A 20,536-nucleotide genomic window follows, 5' to 3' on the forward strand; every position below is an offset into this window, starting at 1 on the left:
CACAAACAAACCAATTTTATTCCTCATCTTTACCATCTTGGATGAAAACCTTGTCGGAGTGCAATTTAGATTGTCTTTTCTGTGAAGTATCTGCAGTTTTACCCTTGATCTACTTACTTAGATGTGCTTAACTTTTTATCTAGGAATCTCCCAAAGTTTTGGAACATGAATATTAAATGTGTAATGTTAAAATGTATAGCTGAATCTAAAGCTGAATGTGTGTAATTTCAGTCCAGAGTTACTGAGTCGCTCTCATCACAAAACGCTGGAGAGTCTCGAGTTCATTCCTCAGCATGTTGGTCCTGTGACGTTAGAGGTGTATCACACAATCCGTCGGTACCTTGTCAAGGTATGCATTGCTCTAGGTCATCAATGAACTAACACTGCCAACCTCATTTACAAACATATGTGACCCTGGACCACAAAACCAGTCATAAGTGTCAATATTTCAAAATTTGAGATTTCTACGTCATCTGAATAAATAAGCTTTCCATTGATGTATGGTTTGTTAGGATAGGACAATATTTGGCCACGATACAACTATTTGAAAATCTGGAATCTGAGGGAGCAAAAAAATCGAAATATTGAGAAAATCACCTTTAAAGTTGTCTAAATGAAGTTCTTAGCTATGCATATTACTGATCAAAAATGAAGTTTTGATATATTTACGGTAGAAAATTCACTAAATATCTTCATGGAACATGATCTTTACTTAATATCCTAATGATTTTTGGAATAAAATAAAAATGGATAATTTTGACCCATACAATGTATTTTTGGCTATTGCTAAAAATATACCTCAGTGACTTAAGACTGGTTTTGTGGTCCAGGGTCACATATTGTCTCTCAGTCATTCCAGTGTATTTTGTCCCTATATGTCACTGACCCCTGATGTTTGACCCTAGGCATGTGATACCCCACTGCATCCTTTGGGTCGGCTGGTGGAGACATTGGTTTCGGTGTACCGTATGACGTATGTTGGAGTTGGGGCCAACCGCAGATTACTGCCCCAGGCTGTCAATGAGATCAAGTCCTATCTCGGCCGCATCTTCCAGCTTGTCAGGTGAGTGTGTCAGACTGACAACAAAGTCTATTTTAAATGTTGTTTCCATGAATATTTATGTATGTGTTTGTGTTTAGATTCCTCTTTCCTGATCTGCCAGAGGAAGGAGGTTCACTGGCCGACCCCCCAAAAGAGAAAGGTGGTTCAGACCCTGCTGGGAAGCAGCTGGAGTCTCCTAAACCTGGGTACGTAAGATGTCTCACTTGTGAGAAAAATAATACATAGCAGGGTTGTGTGGTTTGACCAAAACTTGATATTACTGTATGAGTAATTTTATTTTATACAATTGCTATCTATGGATTATATCACAGTTAGAGTGAAATTAAACAAAAATTGTTTATATATTAAAACACCACAAGATAATACCTATTTTTGATAATCTATTGAATTTATAAGTTAAAAGTACTTTACTGATTTGATTATTTTCTCTTTTTAATCGGAACCTATGGAAGCCAATTTCCACCACATAATAAAAAACTGATCTTTCATGTTTTGGTAAATCATAATTAAGACATAAAAAAGCAAAATTATGAGATAAAAGTTTTGAATTGACAAAATTCTGACATTAAGTCTTAATTATGAGATAAATTGATATTATGACGAAGCATAATTTTGAGATCAGGTTCAAATTTACAAAATTATGAGATACTAAATCGTAATGAAGTAATTTGACATTTATGATATAACTTTAAATTGACAAACAAAATTATGAGATTAAGCAGTAATTATGAGATAAATTGAAATTATGACATACTAAATCATAATTATGAGATAAAACGTTTGAATTGACAAAAAATTTAACGTCCAAATTATGACAAAATGTAAATTGTTTCTAATAATTTCATCTCTTTGTCATTGTCTTTTTATCTCAGAATTTTTTCCTCATAAATTCAGACTGATTTGTCTGTGTTTTTATCAGCCATTGTCTTTAATGTCTAATTTTTAGCAATTACCTGATGTATTGTCTTGCGTGTGTGTGTGTATGGCAGGTGTGTGGTCAGCAGCTCTGCTCTCCTCCTGCCAGTGCTGTTGCCCCGGCTCTATCCTCCTCTCTTCACTCTCTATGCTCTTGAGAAAGAGAAGGAGGATGATGTGTACTGGGAGTGTGTGCTCCGACTCAACAAACAGCCAGACCTGGCGCTGCTGGCCTTCCTCGGGGTGCAACAGTGAGTCTTGACACCCAGCTACACTGAGAAATACATTCAGCAGATTTGATTGTCCTCTAGTGATCGATCTTACTGCCACTAATACCTGTTTTCATAGGAAATTCTGGCCTGTGACTGTTACAGTACATGGAGAAAAACAACAGGTAGTTAAATATGTCCTTTTATAAGAGAGACTCTAAAAGTTTCTTTTAAAAAGTCTCATGAATCTCTTATTCAAGGCAATATGCAGATTATATTACCTGAATTAAGACTTTTGAACATGAAGCAATATTTATGGAGGTATTTTGTTGGTGTGTAGGTTCTTTCGAGCACTAAGGACGCTTGTTTTGCCTCAGCAGTTGAGACTTTACAGCAAATAAGGTTGGAGATTTACCACAATGTCTGGCTAATAACGTTTGTCATTTTTCTCTGGTAAATAGTTTTAAGGTTGTTCTCTTTTTATTTCGACAGCACAACTTTCACCCCCTCAGACAAGCTTCAGGTCATCCAACTGACCTTTGAGGAGATAACCCAGGAAGTACTTGCACTTCTGAAACAGGATTTCTTATGGTCTATGGATGACCTGTTTCCTGTCTTCCTCTTTGTTGTTCTGCGTGCACGGTAAGGATGAGATCACAAGGTTTCTAAGGCCCTGTTATTTGTATGTATGTACGACGTACACTATCTTTCAGTTCAGTACCTGCATTTATTTGATCAAAAATATAGTAAAAACTGCAATAAAATTTCACATTATTACAATTTAAACTTACTGTTTTTCATTTGAATATATTTAAAAAAAATGTATTGTTGCTGTTTTAGCATAAACAATATCTGCAAAGTTACGACGCTGAAAGTTCAATGAGAACGAAGATATCATCTATTAAAATTATGGCAGATTAATGCCTACAAAAAAAGGCATTAATGCACTGAGGTGAGGGGCGTAATGTTTAGACATGCTCTAGGCAGTTTAGCAAATCACAACACACTGGGCCAGCTAACCAATCTGAGCCCATCGCATATTTCTGAGGGAGGGGTTTCATAAAAACAGGAAATCATCAGCGCATTTTAGGAGAAGGGACAGAGCGGTGTAGAATAAAGGTAAATTATGTGAAAAATAATGCGTTTTTTAAAAATGAAGCATTAACAGGTTAGACTGCACCCCATAAACAGTCAAGCCTACAAAAAAAAAAAAAACAGTCAACCACCCCTTTAATACTTGTACTTAATATTTTTGTAGAAACCATAGTAGAAGATGTGTCTTGGCTGACTAATTATGATCAGTTCACATACCAGGCATAAATGTGGTCTCAGAGAGAAGAGAGGATGTGGTCCATTTAGACATAAGTTTCTTTTTATCTGCATATGCTTTAGCACAGAAAATAACATTATTTTAAAAAAGGCATGCTTTAGTTGACATAGCTGTTGTTCTCTACAGGATAAGGAATCTGGGGTCAGAGGTCAGCCTCATCGAGGATCTAATGGATCCGTGTGTACAACATGGAGAGCATGGCATCATGTTCACCACACTCAAGGTATAGTGTATATGGGTTTTTCACAAGGTTTTTTAGTGCTGTCAAACGATTAATCGTGTTTAATCGCGTCCAAAATAAAGGTTTTTGTTTACATGGTATATGTGTCTGCACTGTGTATATTTTATATGTGTATATTATAGTTTATATAAATACACACATGCGTGTATTTAAAAAAAAAAAAAAGAAAAAAAGAATGGTAACACTTTACTATAAAGTTCATTAGTTAACAACATTAGTAAACATCAACTAAGAATTAACAATATTCTACAGCATTTATTAATCTTAGTTAATGTTAATTTCAGCATTTACTAATGCATTATTAAAATCACAAGTTGTGTTTGTTAACATTAGTTAATTCACTGTGAACTAACATGAATAAACAATGAACAATTGTATTTTTATTAACTAACATTAACAAAGATTAATAAAGATGAATAAATAGTGTAATAAATGCATTGTTCATTGTTTGTTCATGTTAGTTAATACATTAACTAATGTTAACAAATGACACCTTATTGTAAAGTGTTACCAAAAGAAGAATATATATATATATATATATATATATATATATATATATATATATATATATATACATATATATATATATATATATATATATATATATATATATATATATATATATATATATATATATATATATATATATATATTAGTAGCCAACATTTGAAGTGGATCAAAAAAGTATATCAAAGTTGTCCTAAGACAAGAATGCATTATACTTACTATATGGTTAGGATTAGGGTTACTTGCATGTAATTATGCATAATTTATTGTTATTATAATAATAAGTGCATGTAACATGTAACCATAAAATAAAGTGTTACCACAAAAACTTGTATTTTGGATGTGATTAATCGCGATTAATCGTTTGACAGCACTATTTTTTTAAACTTGCTGCAGAAAAGTTATATAGTGTGTTAAAGTGCGGACATATTAGCGAAATTGGTTGCACTTTATTTCATTTAAGTGCCGAGTAATATTAATTGACTACATGTACTTACTATATGGTTAGGGTTAGGATTAGGGTTACGCACATGTAATTATGCCTAATTTGTTGTTATTACAATAGTACGTACATATAACGTGTAACAAGGACACCTTAAAATAAAGTGTTACCGTGAAATTTCTGCAAAATTCTGTTGGCAAAAAAGATCTATTGTCTATTGCCAATAGTGCAGTGAAGTATGAAGCACAGCCCACACAGAAGATATTTTCAAACTAAGAAGCTTTCTGTTGGTCAACACAGTAAAATCTATGTGGCCAATTTGAAAAATCCAGATTACATGGATCCCTATAAAAATACAAAAATTTGTTAAACATTGGTAAATGTGACCACACTTCAGAATGTAAAAGTTTAGTAACAGACAACCAATCATAAACTGCAGTTGAAGTGCATTAAATATCACTATTAAACATTAAGTATTCAGTTGCTTCAAACAGTTGCAGCAACTTTTATGTGATGTGTTTACCACTGAGAGAAACAATAAATAATGTCTTAATTGGAGTGATTAAGATTTACATGATAAAAATGCTACTAACATATTGTGTTGTCATCTACTCGGCCATTTAAAGTAATTATCCTCATAAATATGCAAATAAGCATGTTATCTCAAGGTTTACAAATATACAGTGTGAAATGTGTGTGTACCAGTTGCTGTTCTGATTTCCTCCTCCTTCCTCACTCAGGCATGCTACTATCAAATCCAGCATGAGAAGATCACGTAATGAACACATCTCTCCAAACCCATCTGGTAAGGCAGTGGAATGACTGACAAACAGACCAGCCAATCAAAGTGTTCAAGACACAAAGTGGGAGGAGCCAGTCATGTTCCATGCCTGGATCACATGGCCGAGGAGGGTGATTCCATTGGAATCTGAGCTCTCACGCTCAAACAGTCCAGTTTATGTGCAAGTCCGTCTTTGGTTTTGCATTTATTAACATTTATTCTTTACATTTTTTGTCTTCCTCACTCAAAGCCATTATTGAGGCTTTTTAACTGCGGCCATTTCATCATGTTAAAGATATTTATGTGCACCAGCTCAGTGTTCTTTTATTAAAGAGCCCATGGTTTGTTGGCTCAGAATGAATGACATTCAAGAACAAGCATGGCATGAACACCTCTCCCTCCTAGCACACACTGGTCGATCCAGTGTCAACTGTCCATTGATGACGTATGAAGTTCATAAGTGTACTGTAAGACATCTGAAATAATGGTCATCTACCTCTGTCTTTGAAGTAAACTACTACATTAATTTTCCTGATCTTATTATATCATTCAGTGCAAACAGCAAACTGCCTTGGACCTAAATCATGAATCTGTTCACATAAATCCAAAAAAGATGTGCGCCTTATTAATGAATGTCCAAGAGAAAAACACAAAATGCAGACTTTAATTTTAATGCTGACTTCTGATCCATTTGGAGCTTTCATAACCAACTGCGCAGGGGCGGTGACCTGCTTCTTTATGTACAAATCTTCGTTTACAAGCTCTTTGTACAGCCAAATTGAACTTAGTATTGAAATGGTTGACACATTTTTTGTTCTTTCTCTATGCACTCGCACAGCAGTTTTGTTTTGATGCACTCTTCTTTTTGGGAAGTATTTTTGTGGTCAGTTTTCTGAAAATCTTCAGGTCTTTATTTCAGAAAACGGTTGGAATAGTTTCAGCTTTCCTCTGCATATCTGAGTATCCGTCGGCAATGTTTTTTTAGTGAATGTCACTGGCACACTGGAAGAAGACGTTGAAGATCTTGCTCTTTGATGGACCACAACACTCAAGATTTGCATGCTGAGCTCATTCGGTCTTGAGATGTATTTTCTGCATTTTGCTGTTGTTAAATTAAGCAGTTATTGCAGAAAGGTCACTTGACATACGCAAGCACTGTAGTATTCAATGTTAAAATCAGTTATTTTTTGTGAAGTATTCTGAAAAGTGCCTCTGACAGTGTTATGAACTTGTGTCATTACATCTCTGTACCCAGCAATAGCTTCGAGTTGAGTCTCACGTTTTAAAGCTAAACAGACGAATACATGATTTCTTTTATTGACATTGTTTTATTTATCTGATGGTTAGATCTGGCTACAGCACAGATAATCTGAGCGATGTAGATAATCTGCAGGGTATTTCACGTTCAGAGCACCAGAAGGACGGTGGGTTTGAATAAATGGTCACAAAACCCATCTCCAAGGATCAGAGATCAGGATTTTGATGCTTGCGTGTGATTGTATGTTACTAAACGTAATCGTGAAAACTGTAATGACGAAAGACTGTTGATGTTTACAACCATTAACACTTGAGATGTTGCATGAATTCCATGGTTCATGTTGTACTTTGGGTTCAGGAAGGTAAGGTTTGTACTTCCACATCAGTTTTTCTATGCTGAGCCAAGGTGTGCGTATTAACCTGTGTATGAATGTATGTGTGTGCAAGTATGTATGAAGTTTCTGTGTCGTTTTTGAAGAATACTGTTTGTTCCAATTGTTCACCGACTCATAATTCAGATGGATGGCAATAAAACAATGATTGGGAATTGAGATTGACATCTTCAGTATTTTACTAGGCCTTTATTTCAACAACAACAACACAACAAAAAAAAAACTGATTTCCAAAACTTTGTCAAAAAGTTTGCTCGGTCAATGGGTTGCAGATCGCATTTATATTGGTCTATTTCCACTGTCAAGGTGGCAAAACATGTTCACCAGCGACTGTTGAACCCTTCCATTGACATTTGTTTTTGCAAAAATAATTCCAGTCATGCTGCATTTGCATATCTGAAAATAGCTTCTTGTTACAAACTAGCACATATTTTGATTGGACGCTTGACCATTGATGTCAACAAGAAATAGCAAGTGTTTCTTCTTTCTTATAAAAGTTCATAAACCTATTTATTTGCCATCCTATGCCTGATTAAATGGTTTGTAGCATTTTAATATTTGCGTTTATTATTTGCAGGCTTGTCAGAATGGACAAATCTGGGACATTTTTGAATGACTGCTTTGGCCTTAAAGAGTTAGTATCAATATCTCTTTGTACTTTTTATGTTAAACTGGTTTTTGGATAGTAGAGAGAGCGATGAGATTAAGTATCAAATGAAAATTGGAAAAAAAAATTCAAATCGGCTAATGCCTGTATACATTTTTTTTAAGGTTCATGTTTCAATATATTTAAAAGGCCTCTTTCACACAAAGAGCTCATGGGGCATCCAAATAAAAATGCTCTGGATCATGTTGTGTTAAACAGAATTTCGTTTTATTTGGACTTTAAACAGTATGAAGTGTTTCAAACCGCTCTGTAGTAATAAAAGGTAGAGTCAAAAGTACAGTGGAGATCAAAATTAGAGAACAATCTATAAATACTTGATAAATATTGTTAATCTTCATCACACAAAATTTAAATGGAATATTAGCTGTATATACTGCTTTTCTACTAACATGTTTGACAAAATATACAAGGCATTTCAACAAGAACTTTATTTTGTGGAAAGCACAGTAGGTTTCTTAGCCATAACTTTGTCGCCGAATAAAATGTTTCCCATCAGACTCAAATTAAACTTGCTCTCATCACTAAAGTGAACTTTGGAATAGTTCTCCTCTCTCCACACAACATGCTTCTTGGCAAAGGTGAGCTTAGCCTTTTGATTCTTTCTGCTGATGAGTGGCTTGGTCACTGTAAAGTTCGATTTCACTCCGACTTCAGGCCGAGACAGATCCTTACCCTGCTCAGCGCTGAACTGGCAAGCAATTCCAGCTGCAGTGCTGAACCGATTCCCCATTGAGAGTCTCCACATTATCCTGTCCACTCATGCATTCGTCTTACTTGGATGACCAGCCTTTTTGGGGGTCTTGAATGAATTGGAGTCATTGTAAACCTGCAATATTCAAGAAATCAGAAATTTGGAACGACCAGCTTCTCTTGCAATGGCTGAAAGGGTCATCCCTTTAGCTTTCATCAGTCACCTTAGAGTGATCTCACAATCTCACAATCTCAGAGTGAGTGTGATCAGTGAGAATAACTGAAAGCCTAAAGGAGTTTTGTGATAGAATGACGTTTGAAAGAATGTGAAAGGACATTTACTCACAGACACATCCTGACTCGCTCTCCAATCCCTCCCTTCCTAATTTCCTCTTTCACGTTCCTACACACACTGTCTCCCCGGCTGACTCATTTGCTTGCAAGGGATTAAGCAGGATAGAGAGGGATTACGCTTCTTTTTTCCAAGAGGACTTTTCCGTGCTCTGCTATGGAATACCATTCACGTTATTCCTCTGTTTATACCATCATATCTGAGTGAGTTAAAACTGACCGTCATCATGCAAACCCTCTTTAGAAGCTCTTCAGTGTGTTAAATTCTAAGCTGGGATCTAAACGGAGTGGACAATCTGAACGTGAGGGAAGAGGGAGGTGAGTGAACAGGATTTGCTATTTAAGTCTCTGCCTGGATGTGGGTTTGTGGTTCTTGCTTCCCAGGCTTATCTACAAGGGGGCTCCCTGTGCTACAAATGTAGTATGCTGTTTATTTACAGTAATTATTAACCCTTGCTTGTGTGAGTTCCTGGGATTCTCCAGTTGGATTCAGCATTGTTACGTGTAAATTCTAGACATATCCTGCAGTCAACAATCAGATTTGGCTATGCAAATGTACTCAAATGCAGAAACACTGAGGTAAAACCATTTTTAAAAGGACAGTAACTCTCAGAAAGGATATTTGAAAATATGACGTGAAGAATTTTATATCACACCCATTTAGTCATAAAGTCTGACATTAGGTGCACCTGTCTTGTTCAAAAGATATGCAAACTAATATCCAGTGTCACCTGCAGTAATCATAACAAATCGTGTTAAGAATCATGCTCTTTCATCTGTTATTGTTATTTAAGTAGCATTTTTAAAATCCAAAGCCACTTAGGGTGCAGTTATTACCAGGACGGGACCCTTAGAGTAACCTGTACTTAAGTGTTTTGCTCAAGGTCAAAACTGTGACAAGGGCATTCATGGACCACCTCCATTGGGGCTTTCTGGATTTAAGACCTCTGGGTTATCAGCCCTTACTCTTTAACAAATTAATTTTCTTTATTCACACATTTATCCAAAATAACGTATTATACACTAAAAACAATGACAGTCCCTGTGGACCAATGATCTTTAGAGTTTTGACCTACAAGCTTTTGGTTACTAGCCTTGATCTCTACCAGTGTTACTTGTCTGTAAAGGTTTTAAGTGCATATCCAAATCATAATGTCTCATATATTTATTAACCATTAAAGTAAGGTAAGCCTGGAAACATGAATCGTATTTACAACTACAAAAAGTTCTAGAATGCATTTCCCAAAAGCATCGTAAGGCTAAGTAGATCATAGAGATCATCAGTGCCAATGGTTCAACGGTACTTAGGCTTATGGTGCTTTTGTGAAACGCAGCTCTGGTTAGAACGTCTTATACACATACACCAGTGAAGAGGATGTAACAGCATAAACATATGAATATAGCAGGCAACAACTGATCAGCAATTATTGAATTCATATGCTCATTTCTGCAGCTGTATATGAGGAGGGTCAGTGCATTATATTTTCATTCCCTGAACCCCAAAACACTCCAGGATTGACAATGAGACCAGACGTGGAGACTGATCCTGGGTCAGCTCCACTGGAGATGGGAGACAAAGGTATGATGCTGCATGTAGCTATTTCATTTTGGAAGCTGTCAGCTTAATTTTAGTTTAGCTCTGATATTTAACAGCATGCTTATATTAGCACGATTGTAGCTGCTGAAGAAGTCAATGAGCATCACATATAACCAACAGGAGTTCTGAAGGTGCTTGCATTACATGTTTCAGACCTGACACAGATCTTGGCTCATGTGATAGCTGAAGTGAGGGGCTCTGTCAATAAAGATATAAATGGAGCTGAACTGTTGTATAGTCTCCTCAACGCCCCCTGGTTGCACTCCCTACTAAAGGTAGAGTCCATCCCACATACACCTACTTACAGTCAGGGTTCATCTCCTCCAGTAAGGGTTCATCTTCGCCTTTTTTCTCTGCAGGTGTATGAATGTCTACAGAGGCACCTAAAGGGTCCAGCTAGGCCATATCTTTCCTATTCGTCTGGACTCTCTCTACAGGTCAGCTTCATTCTCACTGTCCTTAATTTTTGCCATAGTTTGTGCCACTCATACCTTGTAGTATCAGTTCATATCTCCTTGTTGGCGTTCAAAATATGACCTCTAAAGCTCGATCTTTGTTTAATATTTAATTTTCTGTAAAGCTCCTTTGCAACAATTTGTATTGTGAAAAGCGCTATACAAATAAACTCGAACTGAAATGAATTGAATTGATCTCTTCGTGTGCCTGAGGACTTGCAAACATAGCAGATTATACCAATCAGAGCATTGGACTTAAGACCTCTCGACACCATGTGAACATGACGTTCTTTCTCTGTGACTTTGGGGTTAGGTTTTGGCCTGAATCTGGGGCTTATGAGGTCTAGTGTTGGCCTTGGTCTCGGTCTGGTTTGGATCTAGGTCTTAGGACAGGGGTGGGCAACTTTGACCCTCAAGATCCACTATCAGTCTAATCTAACCAAAGTCTTAGGATGACTTGAAAGTTAGAGGCAGGTGTGATTGATTGATTAGGGTTGGAGCTAAACTGCAGGACAATTCAAGGGGAAGAGTTGTCCACCCCTGTCTTAAAGGGTCTGTTAGAGGTCTTGGTCTTTACTTGGTCTTAATTTTTATACCAATGCATTTTCATTTCCTAATAAGTTATGATTCATGTTTTGTGCACTCTAGATTCTGTCTGATTTGCTAGCAGTCCAAAACCCCTCAAATGAAGCTCGAGAACTATATGCCCTCCTCAGTCATCCCCACCTACAGGTGAGCATTCTTTCAATATATACATGTTTTTAAACAGCATGGTGTTTTGAGGGGCAAAGTCATTTTCTTAGCCATCACCCTCTTCATTAAAGAACCTTTCTTAAGTGTAAGGCCAGGTATTTTTGTAGTGTTTCAGGGCAGACTTTATTGGCCAGTAAATGCTGATAGACACTGTTGTTGTGCCTTTTAATTAGAAACCACTTCCAGTATTTAATTAGTTGTTTGGAATGTGTTGTCAACCACAGAAATAACAGAAACTGCTTGTATTTTTCAGGCTCTTCTCTCGGCTCATGACACAGTAAGTTTGAGGGACTATGAGCCAGATCTGCCACCGCTGCCTAAAGACCTGCCTGAAGACGAGGAAGCCATGAGGATTGTTTGCTTGGTTAAAAACAATCAAACTCTGGTGAGCATGACCAGTAAAAGGAGTGGCAAGCAAATCTAAAGCTTGCTTTTACTAACCTGTGATTTATTTTGACTCTTTCAATGTACGTTACTGCAGCCTGTCTTTCAGATCAGCATAGCAACAAAGTTCAGTGATAAAGAATGGTTAAAAACCTTGTTGCTTTGGAAGAGTTTTAGAAATGAGTTTTTTCCTCCTATATTTCTTATGTTTTAGATTATTAATTTTTTTAACTCACTAATAGCTGACCTTGTCAAGTGTTCTAGTAAAAGTGTTTCTGGTAACTTTGAGCTGTGTGTTGTCATGGATAGACCGGAGCTGGTAGAGAATTTCAAAGCCACTGGGACACATTAAGGCATGCAACCCACTGTGGACTCTTCTCAGCTGGGAGACGTCTGGCTGGAGGCTTAGATGCCATGTTGGATGGTTCCACATCCACCACGACTCCTGCATCCCCAAGCGTTGTTGCTCCCACCACTGTACACCACTGCAACACTTTGGGCAGTTGCCACCAGAACAAAACATTACGGAAACAGAGCCTCAGTTCCTCCACCCCTTGTGTCTGTAGCTCTGTAGTGATTGGTAAGGACCAAAACCCTGTATTTGGAGGTTCCCATTATTACATTCATCAAGATTTGTGACTTGTATGCCTCTGCTGAAAGCATTATCTAATTAGTGTTCTTTGTCTTCTTGTCTTCATCCATTTCACCATTCATTTCTCATTCTTTCTCTGAAGACAATTTGATTGACAATTTAGACAGTGGGGACGAGAGTGATCGCAGTTCTATGCTACATACATTTTCCCAACCGTCCCCATGGATTTCCTCATCATCTTGCTGCTTTAATGCTTCAAATACTTCTCCAAAACTTTCTAGAACCACCCCTCACACCCGAACCGCTCCCGCAAGCCCAATGCACTGTCATCGGGTAAGGGAGACCATCACATGCTCCCATACAAGGCCGGCAAAGGAGGAAGGTCTGAATGAATTGCAGAATACATTGCAGCAGGCCACCAGCTGCATGGAGCGCAGTTCTGAAAACGTCCACCTGCTTGGCGAGAAGATGGCCGCAGCTACCGAACGTGTATCTGAGAGTATGCAGGAGAATTCTCAGGCTTTGGCGATGCTAACGCATGTAGTGGAGAAGCTCCAAGAGCTAGTTTCCACAAGCAACACAACTTCAAAATTACCACATGGCACAGAGACTGCAAGGAGAGTGGTTAACCGGATGGGTAGCAGATCGCTCAGTGTTCCCAACAGTCCAGCTATTCCCTCATCCTCTCGCTTTTCTCATTGTCCTTCTGGCACCTCTTCCTCCTCTTCTTCTTCATCTGCCATCACTTTGCTGGAACAGCCAGTTCTATCAAAGGGGAAATCCTTTAATGCCAAAACAAATCTATCACCATCTTCTCAGAAGAGACAGGTTGATGTACAGCACCGGATGACCAATGGCTCCTTGACATCCAGCCCTGCCCAAAACCGCAAAGTGAACAGCAGTGCATTTAGATGTTTCTTTAGCCAGAAGAAAAAGAAAAAGGAATAAGGCCACTTCCACGTTTCCACGGTTATGAACATCCTTTCATATTCTTGCTGTCTCAAGCATGCAGGTCTTTCAAATCTTTAATATGTGTGTATTCATGTGCTATGCCACCATCGGTCCTTGATGTTACCATTGTCACATTAATGCTTGTGTGTTTTTCGGTCATTCTCCATTGGTTTAACATCTCCATGTTCTCATATCATCATTTCTCTTCTTCATTATTTGATTTTAATAGATATTCTTTATCCTCATGTAACATTGCAGTTCAGTTTGTCATTGAATATTGTTCCTGGCATGCTACTTCCATCAGATGTTTGATGGATGCATGTTTTATGCTTGATTCATATAAAATTAAGCCTTGTAGATATTTGGATTGACACCTGCTTTCTTCTAACATACAGGGAGCAACAATCAGGAGAGATGATGTGACAGGGGAGATATACATTGCTCGAGTTATACATGGAGGACTGGCTGACCGCAGTGGTGAGGGTTTCCTGGCTGTACTTTTTTTTATAAATCCCTCCTTTCTAATTGTGTCTCTGATATGTCATGCACACAAATTTTATACCCTTTGTGTCAGTATTACTTCTCATAGAGTCCTGTTTCTTGTCTATGTGCTTCTTGTTTCAGGTCTCTTGCATGCTGGAGACAGGCTGGTGGAGGTAAACGGTCATCCCGTGTTTGGACTGGAACCAGAACAGATTATACAAATTCTGGTTAGTACACACATACTCTCGAATTATATGTTGGTCCACAGCTTGGTAGTTCCTCATTCCCATCCGGGTCACGGCACCAGTGTTAAGTCAAGTAACCTTTATATCTTTAGATTGATCTGTATTAATTGTGTCAAAGTGGTTTCACAAAGATAAACATAGCAGCAACAAACTCAACTATGGAGATTGCTGTATTCAGATTCTGCTGTAAAGCAGCTCTAAAGGACAACAGTGTCATTATTTAGCTCATGTCAGTTCAGTGCTGGTTCAGTTCAGATAAATAGTAGTGTGTGAAATTTGTCAATTTGAAACAAATAGTTAAATTCAGCTATAAGAAGTTCTACAAAAGGCAGCAATGTCATTACCCAGTTCAGTGTCGACTCAATTCAGTTCAATACCAATGTCTGTGTTGCAATATGCGATTCAGCTGTAAAGTAGCTCTACAGAAAACAATAGTGCCATCATTTTTTTTTTTTTTTTTTTTACAACAAAGTATCCCAAACCTGCTGTACCAAACAACACCTATTCCCATTTCATTTAATAGGACACCTGTGATACATTTTAATGGAAAATCTGTGATACAATTTTCTGTGAAGTAATTTATATTAAATCAACAATATTCAGTTTTGTGTCTTAATTTCCCACCATAGGCCCGCTCCCATGGAACCATAATGTTCAAGGTGGTTCCTATCACTGACAGGCCAGTCAACAACCAGACCATGGTGAGTTATCAAACGTCAACACTACATCTATACTACTTTATAATCAATACTAGTCTAGATCTTTCACTAGATCATAACCAGCATACAGAAATAATAGCATGGAAATTAGCTACTTGTTCTATTTTAAAAATAAAAAGGCAGGAATTGTGCATCCAGTTCCCTGGATTAAACAGGGTAACAGTAGTATAGGGACCAATTCTCACTATTAACTAGTTGCTAATTAGCATGCTTAATATTAATATATTGGATATTTATCTATTAATAAGCATCAAATTAGGAGTTTATTGACGCAAAAGTCATAGTTAATGGTTTGCTAATGGTGAGAATTGGACCTTAAAATAAAGTGTGACCTTAAACAGTATATTTGGCTCACTGGGAATTTAAAAAAAAGAGCAGAAGAACCAAATTGGATCGTCCTGTTGTCACTAATATATATTACCATTTTATTCAACCACATGTATCACAGCAACTAGTGAAACAATGACATACACTGCTTAATTTTCCCAAAATGTGCAACACACAAAATTCCAAAATGCACTGCATTTGCCTTGACCTTCAATTTGCAGTATGACGAATGTTCTGGAAGTAAAATCAGCTTATCATTTTTAATATTAATTTGAATAGACGAAAGAGAATAAAAACATTTTATTCAAACTAGGAATAAAAAATACAAAATAACTTCTTCAAGAACATTATTAGATTCCACTTACAGAATTATTATGCATGTAGAGAGGTCATGTGACAACACACTGGCCTACTGCTGGTTGACATGTTTATTAATGTTGCTGACGGTTTCATTTTTTATAGAAGTGTAATATTCAGTGTAAGGTTTAGATGTGTTTATGTCTATCTGCTGTGAATGTGCATGATGTCTTTAATGGCTTTGTTCTCTCTTCACAAGCTGTATGTGCGTGCCATGGTGGACTACAATCCCCACGTGGACCCTTCTATTCCCTGCGCAGATGCCGGCATGGCGTTCAGGAAGGGAGATATCCTGGAAATTGTGGATCAATCAGACACTCTCTGGTGGCAGGCTGTAAAACTACCCAGTATCTCTGCCTGCGCTGGCCTCATTCCGTCCACCAGCTTGCTGAATAGGTCAGTTCTAAGTAGTCGGGGGTTAAAGGTCGGTGACAGAATAATTACACATCTGCATGAGCTGTGTGACAATGTGATGAGATTTGGCAACTGATTTGAATGTGATGTGAGATTATGCTGATAATCACTGCCGGCCCCAATTTTAAACCCCAAATGTGACTGTGTGTGCATTTGTAGGAAGCAAAAAGAGTTATGGTGGGCCCAGCCTTATCATCCTCACACTTGTGTCAAAACCTGTGAGTAAACAGTATTTGCAGTTATTGTTTTATATGTGCGTTTAGTCAATATGTTTTTAATTCAGCTGTTTTGTATTGGCTATCTTTTGTTTCCATGCCAACCTGCAGTGAGCACAGTGGATGAAGGTGAGCATTTAGTTGAGTCTAGAAATACACTGGCAAGATTTGATTTTGAAGAAGTAATGTATTTGAAAAATGTCTGTTATGCTTACGAGGCTGCATTTATTTGCTGAAAATACAGTAAAAACAGATATATTGTCAAATATTATTACAATTTTAAAATAAGTGCTTTTTTATTGTATTTGTGATTCGCTGACAAATGTTCAGCATCAATATTCCAGTCTTCAGTGTAACATGATCCTTCAGAAATCATTTTAATATCCTGATTTGCTGCTCAATAAACATTTCTTATTATCAATGTTAAAAAAGTAGTGCTGCTTAATATTTTTGTGCAAACACTGCTTGTGCATGCAGTGTGAAACAGACTCTGTCTCTGATATCTTTCTTTTTTTCTCCCTCTTTATTTATTTGTTTATTTTTTTACAGAGGATGACATGATTGCCATAGATGAAAAATGTGTAGAAGCAGGTATATTTTCTTGCCTGATTTAAACGAGTATTAAAACCTTAGCTATATAACGCTTGTTATACTTATACATGTGTGTTTTTGTTTCCTCATGCGCAGATGAGGAGGCGTTTGAATCTGGTAGGTAAGTCCTGAAGATATCAGGAGAAACATGTACTGAATTCCGATTTAGGCTTAAATTTCCATCATTAACAGAACTGCCCCTGACCTGAACTATAGAAACAACTAGATTTAAAAAATATTATGGTATTAAAGATGAAGTATGTCACAGAAGTGTGCAGCAGTAAATACTGTAAATGAATTGCCTCTGATAACGTTTGTTCTTGTTTCCTTCATGATGATTCATCAGAAGAGCTAAAGGATGGTGCGTGTGTATATATAACTCATTACTGAAGAAATCATGAAGTTTAATATTAATTGCTGGTGCTGATTTGATTTTTGCTATCATTGCTAATTATTCTGTGTTTGTTAATTGATGCATTAACTGTGTCTGGTGTTGTGTTTCAGAGGAGAGTGAATTCAGCACCAATGTTGAAGGGATTTACCTGAGTGAGTGACTCTGATATTACAGAATTTACTGGTTTATATTTACTAAAGCAGATTTACGGAAGCCCATTTCTGCCACGGACCATAAAAAATGGTAAAAGCTAATTACATCTTTTTATCTCACAATTTAGACTTTTTTTACCCCCACAATTTTAAGAAAAATTATTGCAATTCATAGTTCATAACGCGTAATTCTGCACCTATATGTCACAATTCTGACTTTTTTTCCCTCTGAATTCTGAGTTTATATTTCAAAATTTGGACTTTTCTCGTAATTGCCAGTTTATATCTCAAATATGCAAGTCAACTGTAAGATAAAATTTGCAATTATCTTTTTTTTTTTTATCCAATGGCAGAAATGGGATTCCATGAAATTTAAATGGTTCACAGCATCCCAAATATTGACTAGATGAAGGCAACTTTGGTTGGTTTTGGTTTAGCTACGACCTAAATTTTGCACATATGAATGATTTAAATGAATGAATATTGACCAGTCTGGTAGAAGATAATAAAAAAAAAAGCTGTCATTTTTTTTAATGTTAGTTTGATTGTAAAATCATTATTACATGCATTGATTATATTACATTTAAATAATAAATACAACATTTTCCACTTATTAACTTTCTGTTCCTGATTCTGCAGCATCATATGATTCTTTGCATTTATGATTGTGCTTTTATTCTGTGTGCATGTCAGCTGGTTTTCGACGAAGTCTGCGTCTCTGTCGCCGATGGAGAGGTCAGGCATTTGGAACGTCCCAGTTCTGCACCCTACGCTGTCCCACGAGCTGTTACAGTTCACTGGCCAACCCGTATGAGGAGGTGGTGCGCTACCAGCACCATCCAGAGCACCCACACCGCCTCATAGCTCTGCTGGGTGAGTGTCTCTCACGGGGGTAAAATCAGCCAGAAAAATACACATATTACCTTGAAGATCTTGTACAACTTACTGTAGCTGTGTCCCTGCTTGCACAGTGTCTTGTATGTTCTGAAACGGTATTCTGCCGTCAGGTCCGTCTGGGGTCGGGGTAAATGAGTTACGCAGAAGGCTAATTGAGATCAATCCCAAGGTCTACCAAGGAGCTGTTCCCTGTGAGTTTCATTCTACAAATATGGCTTTGTGTGAACTGTACATATGTAAAAGTGTACATGTGTGCTGATTTTGAAGTTGACTTTCATTTCCACTTAGATACCACAAGGCCACCTAAATGCCATGAGGAATCTGGCAGAGAATATCACTTTATCAGCCGAGAGCAGTTTGACACCATGGTCTGCAATCACAGGTGGTCTAAATATACTCGGCTGTGCATAAACAGATAATGTTTACAGGTTTACTATGTTTATAACAGATAATGTTTACAGGTTTTTTGGGGGGATTGTATAATCTTTCTATTGTTTTGTAATCTTAAGTAGGTCTGTGACCCTTTTCTTTCTTTCTTCCCCAGGTTTATTGAGTTTGGGGAGTTGAGAGGTCATCTCTATGGCACTAGCGTGGATGCAGTTAAAGATGTTTTGGCGAGTGGGAAGATCTGTGTGATTGACATTGAGCCATATGTGAGTTTCTTTTGGAAATATATTCATCTGTTGTTATTAGTGACTGTATGATAAGGTGTATTGCTAATATTTTGGATTAGGAATAACCCCTTAACTCATGTTCAGATCTGTTGAAGAGAACAGTGTTATTTTAGTATTATTAATATACTATCAGGGTTGTTATTGTTAAGTAAAAACTAAAACTATTAAAAACATTTTTGTTACTTATAATAAAACTGAAATAAAATGTAAAATAGTAGATGAAAAATGTAAACTGAACAAAAATGAGAAATCCTGCCATGGCAACTTACTGAAATAAGTTAAAACACTAAAATTAAAAAAAAAAAAAAGCTGAAAAATGTAACCTAATTAGTAAAAATATAAATAATAAAACCTAAATAAAAAAATTAAAAAAATTAAACCTAAATAGTAATAGTATAGTCAAATATACTATTATCCTAGTTTTTGTTAACATTATCAGTATTTTGAATCAGCTTTTATATTTTCAGTTTTAATTCTAATAACATTTCAGTAATCTTCTTATCATTATATTACATATTTAAATATTACTATTTTGGTTTAATTCATTTTTATTTCAGTTTTAGTTTTTATTTCCAGTTAGTAATATATAAATATATTATATTTTATATTTTATTTCAGCTTTATTTTAATTTTAGTAAACAATAATAACCTTGGAAGAGAATTGTGCAATTATTATGCTATTATAAAACAATAATAAACAATAATGGTTTAATAAGAATAATTGTCATCTCTTCTGGATTAGACCCGACTTGTTCTGATGCTTTACTTTGCTTTCTATGTCCTTGATCTCCAGGCATTAGAGTCAGTGAGGACTGCGGAGCTGAGGGCGTATGTTATCTTTATAAAGCCTCCTACTGTTGAGCAGATGAAACGCACACGAATGAATTCGCATATCATCACAAATTACTACTCCAGCCGACCTTTTAAGGTGAGCTAGCATCTTTCACTATGTCCACTCAGTTTATTTTTTACCTTTCAATTTATGATTACTGTCTTAAAAGTACAGTACTTCCATTAATCTGTGTATTTTCTCTCTCTTGAGACAGGATGAAGATTTTCAGGAGATAGAAGATGCAGGACGCAATATGGAGCAGCATTACTGTCAGTTCTTTGATCATGTGATAGTAAACGACGGCCTGCAGTCTGCATGTGTGCAGCTGCTGACCGCAGTGAGGAGAGCTCAGGATGAACCGCAGTGGGTACCGGCTGCATGGATCAGACCAGCTGACCAGTCTTAATATGAAGAGCTCAGGGATACTACAGGAGAGCGGATGGGCATGAATATGCAAATAAACTTTCTTTTCACCTTTTGGTGAGAATAATGTGTGTTTTGTCTGTAAAATGTTAGTCTGAATGCAAAATATGTTTACATTTTTTTCAGATGTCAATCTTTTGTTCGCCCTTGTGAAAAAAAATAAATAAAACCTAAACATTTATTAAGCTCTCCAAAAGAGATTTGGTGTTTTTGAGCACTCTTAATCCATTTTAAAC

At 36.7% G+C, this 20,536-nt stretch overlaps 2 protein-coding genes across 14 annotated transcripts in view; both read left to right on the plus strand.

The window, feature by feature from the left end:
- The window catches only part of als2b (alsin Rho guanine nucleotide exchange factor ALS2 b), a 31,889-nt gene extending 24,593 nt beyond the window's left edge, over window positions 1-7,296 (plus strand). For all 9 annotated transcript variants that reach the window (XM_058778020.1, XM_058778026.1, XM_058778024.1 and 6 more), the window contains 9 exons: window positions 232-349; window positions 906-1,063; window positions 1,141-1,248; window positions 2,053-2,229; window positions 2,327-2,372; window positions 2,528-2,589; window positions 2,680-2,829; window positions 3,644-3,740; window positions 5,448-7,296. In XM_058778020.1, the coding sequence (XP_058634003.1) occupies window positions 232-349; window positions 906-1,063; window positions 1,141-1,248; window positions 2,053-2,229; window positions 2,327-2,372; window positions 2,528-2,589; window positions 2,680-2,829; window positions 3,644-3,740; window positions 5,448-5,486 (955 nt within the window). In that variant the 3' untranslated portion in view covers window positions 5,487-7,296. The remainder of the gene's footprint in view (window positions 1-231; window positions 350-905; window positions 1,064-1,140; window positions 1,249-2,052; window positions 2,230-2,326; window positions 2,373-2,527; window positions 2,590-2,679; window positions 2,830-3,643; window positions 3,741-5,447) is intronic.
- A 120-nt stretch (window positions 7,297-7,416) lies between these two features.
- mpp4b (MAGUK p55 scaffold protein 4b) lies at window positions 7,417-20,477 on the plus strand. Of its 5 annotated transcripts, none has more exons than XM_058778032.1 (22): window positions 7,417-9,163; window positions 10,299-10,424; window positions 10,596-10,717; window positions 10,802-10,879; window positions 11,546-11,629; window positions 11,904-12,035; window positions 13,973-14,054; window positions 14,202-14,287; window positions 14,935-15,006; window positions 15,908-16,104; window positions 16,282-16,340; window positions 16,449-16,466; window positions 16,887-16,928; window positions 17,025-17,045; window positions 17,275-17,289; window positions 17,433-17,474; window positions 18,168-18,347; window positions 18,482-18,562; window positions 18,660-18,753; window positions 18,916-19,024; window positions 19,839-19,973; window positions 20,092-20,477. In XM_058778032.1, the coding sequence occupies exons 2-22, from the start codon at window positions 10,367-10,369 to the stop codon at window positions 20,281-20,283; spliced, it is 1,899 nt and encodes a 632-aa protein (XP_058634015.1). In that variant the 5' UTR covers window positions 7,417-9,163; window positions 10,299-10,366; the 3' UTR covers window positions 20,284-20,477. The 5 variants fall into 5 exon arrangements, 2 of the variants coding, with proteins under 2 accessions (XP_058634015.1, XP_058634014.1); XM_058778031.1 differs by having other exon boundaries at window positions 7,417-7,771; XR_009271627.1 differs by lacking the exons at window positions 14,935-15,006; window positions 15,908-16,104; window positions 16,282-16,340; ... (9 more) ...; window positions 19,839-19,973; window positions 20,092-20,477 and adding exons at window positions 12,344-12,614; window positions 12,769-13,595 and having other exon boundaries at window positions 7,417-7,771; window positions 14,202-14,248.
- The last annotated feature ends 59 nt before the right edge of the window (window positions 20,478-20,536 follow it).

Source organism: Onychostoma macrolepis, chromosome 06, assembly GCF_012432095.1.
Source record: "Onychostoma macrolepis isolate SWU-2019 chromosome 06, ASM1243209v1, whole genome shotgun sequence".
Taxonomy (NCBI): domain Eukaryota; kingdom Metazoa; phylum Chordata; class Actinopteri; order Cypriniformes; family Cyprinidae; genus Onychostoma; species Onychostoma macrolepis.